Raw genomic sequence first — 8,337 nt, 5'->3', positions numbered from 1 at the left:
AAGGTTTGGAGCTGGTGCTCCACACGTGGTTTCTGAGTAGTTTTGGAAGTACTTTGCCTCTGCCACATCTACCAGTGATGCGATGCATATTTTGTAAGAAGAGCTTAACATATGTCAGCAAGACTTGGCCCTTGTGCATTTACTCAAACTTCGCCAGCAAATTACATAATGCCAACAACAGGAGGGAGACTGTGGAGGAGATTTTTGTTTGACTTCTGCTTGGGAAGAAACCTGAGCTGCTGAACAGCAATGACTTAGATTTTAATCAAAAGGAGGACCGAGCACATCCCTGAACCTGGGGCTCTCTTTGGTTCTCCAGTTGTAAGCGTGCCCTCAGCATCCCTCTGCGCCCAGCCGGCTCCCATGGGCTTCCTATGGGAGCATGGAGGAGACCTCCAGAAAAGCAGAGGGAAATGCAACCAGCTGAAGTGATGCTGAAGGAGAGGGGTGGGAATAACAACATGGTGAGCGTGAAAACACCCCTCAGCCTTTTCTCATTCCTGTGAGGAATGGGAGAGCCCATCTAGCAGGAAATGGTTCACCTTATTGTAGGGATCATTTTCTGATCGTTTAATTATCTGAATTGGTGCACTGCTGGGTCAGGTTTATCCCAAAACCAGTACAAGGGGAGCTGGAGGAAGATGTGAGATCACCCCTGTGACAAGCGTTGGGTTTTTTTTCTTGCGTTTCACAGAAAGATGGTATCTGAAAAATGCAAGCACAGCAAATGCTCACAGCAGCTATCCTTCTGCTTGGTTATTTTTAATGTAACATTCAAGCAATTTCAAAGCTATGATAAACACACCCCTTCTAGTGAGTCTCTTGTTCCCTTTTCTCTTACCAAGTTGATTTAGTGGGCAAACTTGTTTCTTCTATGATAATGTCCAAGAGGAAGTGAGTAACAGAGATGGTGACATCTCCCATGGGATATTCTTGGAATCCAGCACAAATGCAGATCGCCAAGAGACGGGTAAGAAATACGTAGAAATGCCCAAAATCCAGCTAAGGTGCAGCAGTCATTTTTAAGTTTGTACAGCAACAGTATGCAAGAGTTTATCATCATTTCTGGAGAGAAGAGACCCAAAGAAAAGACTGATCTGGGCACTAGAAAACATCACACGTCAGGAAAGACCAAGGGGATTGATCTTGTTTGGGAGGAGACCTATAATGCAGGGGGAGCAGAGGAGACAGTGTGTCCAGCTCCTTCCCTGGAAGGCAGGTCTGAGCTCTCTCTCTGCACAGGACCTGATTTTTTTTGGCTCACTCCCTAAACGGTGGGAGGGAGGGAGGCAGGGGCCCACGGGAACTCTTTGGCCAAGTGGTGGATGATTCAGACCTCAGGGCTTGGTGGGGGCTGCAGCTCCAGGCAGCGGGAGGACAGCAGTTTCTCTTGGCTGTTACAAAAGCAGGATGTAACTGATAAGGTGCCACTGCCACACGCTCCAGCCAAAGCTGAAGGCAGTGGTGAGAGTTTTGCAAGTGAGGCTCGGAAGTGCTGAGCCTTCCTAGCAGAGCTCTGCAAATGCCATCCCCCTTCGAGTAGGTCCAATCTGCACATAGAGTATTCTTCATTGAAGGCTTCCTTCTCATAACAGGAAGGGAAATGTATTTTGCAAAATGAAATTGTTCAGGGATTTTCTTCTTCCCTGCCCATCTTTCTCTGTTTTCCTCTTAGAAACCTGTTGTGCCATATTACTCAAAGGATTAAAACACCCCCTCTGCCTGGGTGCGTGCAAACGGCCGCTCTGCCGGAGTGAGTGGGGACGAGTGGGGTTCGGGGCCAGGAGCTGAGGACGCCCTCCACCAGCCCACACTGCTGCGAGACGGCCGCTAGCTGGAGGTGACTCCCATGGTGAGCTCCTCTCCATCTTACGGGCTGGTCCCATCCCTGGGCTTTACGGCTGGAGGTCATCTTAATGCCATGCTGGTGGATTTTGACTGTGCCAGGAACACTCGGCGCCCTCCACTGTGTGCCTGCTGGCGATACCAAGCTCAGGCTCCGCTTTGCCAGCAGGGCGGTGGGAGCACGTGCCTCCTCCCGCAGAGCTGGTGCCCGAGGATTTAACGCTGCTCTGGACTCGCTCAGCCGGTGGCAGCCCCCATGTAAGATGAATGCAGCATCCAGACACAGGTCGCTGTTCGGTGCAGCTGGGGCTTGCTCCCTGCTGTATTCGTACGGGCCACAAATACGAGCAAGGCAGGATTTGGAGGACAGAGGTAATTTTTTTTTTAAAACTAATTTACTTTTTACATTTCTGTCAGTTAACAGAAGAGATGCCTTCCTGCAAATCCTGCACTACTACCCCCACATCAGTGCATGTCTTTTAGCACATCCCGGAAGGCAAATGCAGATGCTGTATACGTTTTGTAAATGTTTCTGAATACATCATAGCCTAGCATGAGGGGAAACTGGAGAACCTCTAAGATTGCTCTTCTTGTTGCCGTCGTTTATCTAATGCCACCTAGAGGTAGCTGACCTGCTTTGACATCAGTTGTTTTGGAAAATATTCTTCACTTACCTGGAATTACAGCTTTTTATTTTTTTTAAAATGAGGATTGATTGGTGTCTTAACCAAATTTGGACAAATGGAAGGAAACAGAGAAGCCAAACACAGTCCCTGGGAGAGCTGTAAGGGCAGAGCCATCGCTGCACACGGCCAGGAGGATCTGTATGTATGGTTGAAACCTGGACGTTTTCTGTGGTCTGTGCAGCAAGGCCAGGTCTTCCACTTTGTGTGGCCAGTGCCTCCTGTTGTGCCTATGTTCTGAAGAAGTTAAGCAAGAAAAAGCATCCTAGGGAGGAAGGTAGGGAGGGCACCGAACGGTTGAGGGTTAACCACACCGGTTCCTGTCTGCGCTGAGGCCCCGAGGACATGGGGCGCTGTGCCCCTTGCAGGGGAGCGGGTGGTGGGGTGAGACGGGCTGGGTGACAGGGCTCTGCTGCCCTGCTCAGAAAGGCACAACTGCTCCAGCCGCGATGCAGGGCTGGCTGCCTGTGCCTGCCTGCGTCTGCAGCACGTGGCAGCGCAAGTCTCGGACTGTCCTGGGGAAACAGAGTGGGGAGGAGGTGGGATGGAAGGAAAAAAGGTTGTTCCTGAAGCTGTTGTCTTACCGGTTCCTGAGTTGAATGTGGTGCATCAGGAACGCTTTGGTTTGAGCCGTCTGAAGGCACTAGCTCTGCTTTTCCAAAGCAATGACTTGTGTAACGAACAGATGTCCTTCAGATGTCGGAGTGCTCCACACCAGGTTTCTGGTGGCCTCACTCAGGCCTTTCAGAAGTTCAAGCTGAGTACATGCGCCATTAGTGACGACGTAGGCACAGAGTCATCCCACCCACAGAACAAGCCCAGGACTGTATCTGTGCTTAAATTATTATTAAAACCAACAATTAAATGTTTCATCTCTTGGAGCCGGGGCAGGCAGAGAGACAAACAAAAGCCCAACTGTGAAATCAGGAGTGTTGCTCCACACAACAACCCTGCCAGGCCATTACCCTTTTCCTCCTTTTGTTCTTGAGAAAGCATCTAATATTAATGGTCGTGATGATCTTGCTCTCTGGCTACAATTTTAGCATAGGCAGAGACATCTCTAGTCCTGGTTTGGAACATTTCTTGCTGTTTAAATATGTCACTGAAATAATCTCAGATTTTCTAGTCAGATGAAGCTGCACATGTATTGCCATTACGTACAGGTACAAATAACCGCTAGGAAGCAAACCTATCAAGAAAAATAATGGAGAGAAGTTTTAGGGCTTGCTTTTTTACTCTTGTCCATCCTTGAAAAGCAGCCTGCTGAAAATAATTAGTCCAATGGTTAACTTCAAGGCATTTCAGACACTGGGTAAATATTCAGTGACGATTTATTGTCTGGTCTTTATTATTATTACAAAAAAAGCAGATATCAAAAAACAGCAAAGATTTCACAAGTTCCCCAACAGTTTTACACAACTGAACTGCAGTAAAATGGTGAATGTAAAACACGTATTTCAGTCCTGGCCCTAAACCTTCAACGGCGATCTGTGGTCTGGGATGCCCTGGGCTTTCCTAATTCTTTTCAAAGTACTCCTCTTTATTTTGGAACCCAATTCGCCCACTAGCTAACACGCTGTGGCACAATGCAACAGGATCGTGAACTGTCTGGTATCCTTTGAGACCCTACAGATCTAGAAAACAAACTATGGGAGCTTTGCAAGGATGGCGTGGATACCAGTATGCACTTCTCAGATTACCCCAGGCAGCCACTTTGTTGTGCTTGACAAAATCAAATTACTTTCAAGTTGCTGAAAGGTGATGTGCTGTGTGAAAGCTGCTTTTTCTTTTCTTCAGGATCTTTGCTCCCCAAAGTAAAAAAAGTTCACTGGGCTGGGCCCCAGCGTAAATGGACCATCAACCTTTTAAATTCTACCATTCAAACTGCATGACGGACAACTTCATCCCGTTGTGACTTTCCTGCTGCAGACCCAGCATTTGACTGATCACAAGGAACCAGAACAGGCCGTGAGATGTGAGGTTAAGGAAAATACTCAGCTCTCTGGAATGATAATTGGGGTCGGAATGGAGCCTTTGCTTTCTGTCCTATTCACGGCTGTAGGTTCAGAGGTTGACCAAAGGAAACATGGTCCAGTTACCTATATTAATAGCTGCCCCACTTCTCAAATATGGATCTTGCATCAAAACACTGCTTGGCTAGCGAAAAGAATTAAGACATTGCTCTACGTCCCTCGGCATTTGCTCGGAAAGTCAGGTCCAAATCTGCCATTATACACAAATGCAAATCATCCTAAACATGAAGTTGTATATGTCGCTATACGTGTCACTGAAACGTTCGCGAGTACCAAATATTCCTGTTAGAAATAAAATTGCACCTTCATAATTTTCCAGAATTTAACAAAAAAAGAGATCACGATATGCATTATTTGTCAGGTAGGAAAGAAGCAGCGAGAAGGCAAGCTGAGAGACAGGCGCTGCCCACAGGGCAGCAATGGCATTTGGTTGTTTGGGTTTTGTACCAGCATTTCCCACGCCGTGGATGGCAGACAACCACTCGCTGCTGGATTTAAACCGTTTTCCTGGCAGTCAAAACGCGGACAATGGACCCTACTCCTCCAGCAGCAAGGGCCTGAGAAGAGAAACACGGCAATTAACACCAGGTCAAGGTAGCTACAGGCTGAAACAACTGCTGATCAGAAAGGCTTCCCGACTGTATTTCAAATGAGCATCTCCCTGCTCTTTACATTAAAAATGAAACACTCACACTCAGGATGACAGAAAAGGATGATCGCATTTGCTTTGAAGACAGTTATTTAACAAGCTTTTATTTCCCTGCATAACCAAGTTGCAAATTTTGCTTCCCTCTAGGAAGAAAATTCTACTTCCATCTGCTTGAATCACTGGATTGAACCATTTTGTTTGCCTCAGTCTAACAGAAAATCAAATTTTAACTGTGGAATCTTTACCCAAGGAATCAGAGTAAGTAGGCACATGATGTAACTCAGCGGTGAGCTCGCAGGACCGTACCCTCCTCACGGCGTGAAATACAGCATTTCAGTTTTACCAGACAGAAAGGCGGTTCTTACCAGGCTCGGTGAGCATGCCTCGGACCCAAGAACCTGCTACCACAGATAACCCAGGCAAGAGCACACCCCATAAACGCACCTTCTCGTGCCACTGCAGCAGCACAGCGCTGCTGTTGTCAGAGGGGCTCTCAAAGCCTTTGTAGATGTACTTCATTAGGAGGTCGACACCGTTCTTGTCCAGCGACTGCACCGCCTTCTCAATATCGTTGGCTTTGAAAGAGATGAGGACCTTCAGGACAATACTTTCCGCACGATCCTGTCAACAAATAAGGAAGGCAGAGATACATTCATTCTTGTATAAGGTGGGTTCAAATATTATTCATCTCTCCAACAAACAAAACTAGATTTTTTTAAACAATTCTAAAATCTGTTTGAATAGGGCAGTTTGTGCACAAATCTTGTGACAATACTGTATAACAGATACGTCCTCCCAACGATAAACAGCATAAAAGGGTTTAACGCGTTTGTCCTGTTTTAGGTTTTCTGCCTCTCTGCTTGCAATTCTCCACCTATTAAATGAGGTTATGGCTAAATACTAAATTTTTGTATCGAAACTCAAGATCTGGAAAGTTCCAAAAGAATTATAAGAATTAAGTACTTGCCTGGCCTCCCTTGCCACCAGAGCCTTTTCTATGCCTTTGTACTGTTTAATGAGATACAACTATTGTATACCATGGAAATGCCATTGGCCAGCCTGGAAGAGGTCACTGCGGGAAGCCACACGTTTTCAAAACAGTCAACTTGTGTCCCGGGCACACAGGATGCAAACTGGCAGCATTAATATTTTGCATTAATAACCGTTTGCAAGTTGATCTGGATGTCATTTCAGGCCCAGGAATGTGTGTGGCATGATTACAGCGGCAGATTAGCCATGTAATCAGCAAAAAGCAGCTCCTCCTGTTCATCCATCACTAACTGAGGGAGGATAAAAGAAAAAGGTCTTGGGTTTGTTGGACTTTTGAGTAATTCCATTATACAAATACTTCAAGCAGCTTCCTCCTACAGAAATTATGGGTTAGTTTTCTTGTTCAATTAAATATCCCATAGCCGCTTGGCTTAGCAAGACCTCACATGAAGAACTGTAAGTAAAACCATAAAAGTTCCATGAGATCAACTAAAAATGAAGCCAAACATTAAAATTCAGTCACTCTGCCCTCTTCAATTCCACTGCCTTCACAGTGTATTCTTAAATCCATCAATACAGAGCTAATGGAAACAAGTCATTCATGTGAGGACAAAGCTGTTCAATCTCTTATACAGCACTATCTGTAACAAACAGCTGGTTCTCAAAACCCTGTGAAACCCATCAGGAAAGAGCTGGGGCTAGGTGAAAAAATCTCCACCAGTGGCCTGGTAAGGACAGCCTGGTGCCAGAGCAGCACAGAAACATGCCCGTGGGACTCTCATCAAGCAGGGCGAACAGACCTCTGCAGGCGCTCACCATCTGGGCAGTTCCACATCTTATCTGCCTCGTCTCACTGCTGCAATCATAAGCCATTCAAGGTTTATTCTGGGGAGATTCAGAAATACATGCACGCAGCGGGCTCCTATATTCTGTCACAGGGGGACTGCTTGCGTTTTCTGAGGTTTTAATGGCTTAATTTTGATTGGATGCGATAACCATCAGTTCTTCCTTTTTTGTAGGTTCACGGTCTGGCTGCGCTAGCAGAGTTTCATTAGTCAGAGGTGACGACTACAGTTGTGGTTCCTTGATCATTCAGGACCAACTACATCTATGTGCTGCCAGGTCTGGATCAGACATGGGCACCTGGTGATGTGTGGAGTTAGCCAGGGCACACAATATACAACCAAGGCATGTAGGAGAACACACAAAACCTGATCTAGCACTAAGTTAAAGGTACGTGGACAGATGACATCTGAGCTACGGTATTTTGAACAAGATTAAAACACCAGAGGTCATGGATGTTTCAGCATCGGGAATACCCTAAAACCAGCTTCCTTGGCTTCCTCAAAGTACAGCTGGCAGGGTTGGTGGGGTAGGGGTTATAGAAACAGGAAAGGATTTTTAAGGAGTAACCCACGAGTGAGTGAGTTACTATTTCACCTTCACTGCCTGGTTCTTTGTGTTGATAGGAGGGTTCTTCAGAGCTGCCTGTAGTGCTGCCATCATGTTCCCTGTGCCAGATGGTTAAGGACCAGACACCAAATATTTGGAAATCAACAGAACCAGCTCCAGGACAGTGATACTTGTAGCTGGCTTGTGCATGACTGAAAATACTTAAGGTTCAGTGGATGCAACGATTCCCTCAACAGATAGCACAGATTCAAGTGTAAGGTAGCAATTATTAGGCCATCTGAGGAAGGAGCAGCACCAACAAGAAGCTGTACAGTTCCAGTATTGGAGAATACTTCTTAGGCCCTTCGTTGAATGAGGATCCAAGTAAAAGAAAGTATTCTCCACCACTTCTCCAATTTGTAGCCCTCAAGAACAGGCCTCAGCTTGGCACATCCACCTCCAACAGCTGCCGGGACAGCGACCCGGGGGCGGCCGGTGGGAAGAGCTACTCCACGAGCCAGCCAGCCAGGGAAGCCGGCAGTAGGAGCGGGCACACGGAGCTCTCCTTTCCGCCACAGGAAACCCCCTTCCTCCATTCCTCTTGCCGCTTTCCCCCGCCCCCCCATAAGACACCTCCCAGACACCGCTGCCTCTGCCGTGAGGGGGAGGAAGCGGGGCCGCCCTCCTCCTGTCAGCCCCCGGCCCCTTCCCCCCGCCAGCCCCGGCCCCCCCTCAGGACAGGGCC

The 8,337-nt window shown here is 47.2% G+C and overlaps 1 protein-coding gene across 2 annotated transcripts; it reads right to left on the bottom strand.

Annotated features, from left to right (window-relative positions):
- Positions 1-3,841: 3,841 nt before the first annotated feature.
- On the bottom strand, positions 3,842-7,715 carry ARPC5 (actin related protein 2/3 complex subunit 5). 2 transcript variants are annotated; one of them, XM_009275837.1, is made up of 3 exons: positions 7,641-7,715; positions 5,655-5,831; positions 3,842-5,118 (listed from the first exon to the last, which is right to left on the bottom strand). In XM_009275837.1, the coding sequence occupies exons 1-3, from the start codon at positions 7,704-7,706 to the stop codon at positions 5,056-5,058; spliced, it is 306 nt and encodes a 101-aa protein (XP_009274112.1). In that variant the 5' UTR covers positions 7,707-7,715; the 3' UTR covers positions 3,842-5,055. The 2 variants fall into 2 exon arrangements, with proteins under 2 accessions (XP_009274112.1, XP_019326693.1); XM_019471148.1 differs by lacking the exon at positions 3,842-5,118 and having other exon boundaries at positions 5,297-5,831; positions 7,641-7,712.
- Between the last annotated feature and the right edge of the window lie 622 nt (positions 7,716-8,337).

The sequence above is a fragment of the Aptenodytes forsteri genome, unplaced genomic scaffold (genome assembly GCF_000699145.1).
Source record: "Aptenodytes forsteri isolate BGI_AS27 unplaced genomic scaffold, ASM69914v1 Scaffold289, whole genome shotgun sequence".
NCBI lineage: Eukaryota > Metazoa > Chordata > Aves > Sphenisciformes > Spheniscidae > Aptenodytes > Aptenodytes forsteri.
Note: the sequence above shows the minus strand (reverse complement) of the source record. Positions and strands in the feature narration are given on the sequence as shown.

Excerpts from the sequence above, each read along its gene's own strand:
- ARPC5 (XM_019471148.1), bottom strand. The coding sequence starts at position 7,706 with ATGATGGCAGCACTACAGGCAGCTCTGAAGAACCCTCCTATCAACACA. Across the intron at positions 5,832-7,640 it reads CAAAGAACCAGGCAGTGAAG|GATCGTGCGGAAAGTATTGT; the intron begins GTGAAATAGTAA and ends ATTTGTTGACAG.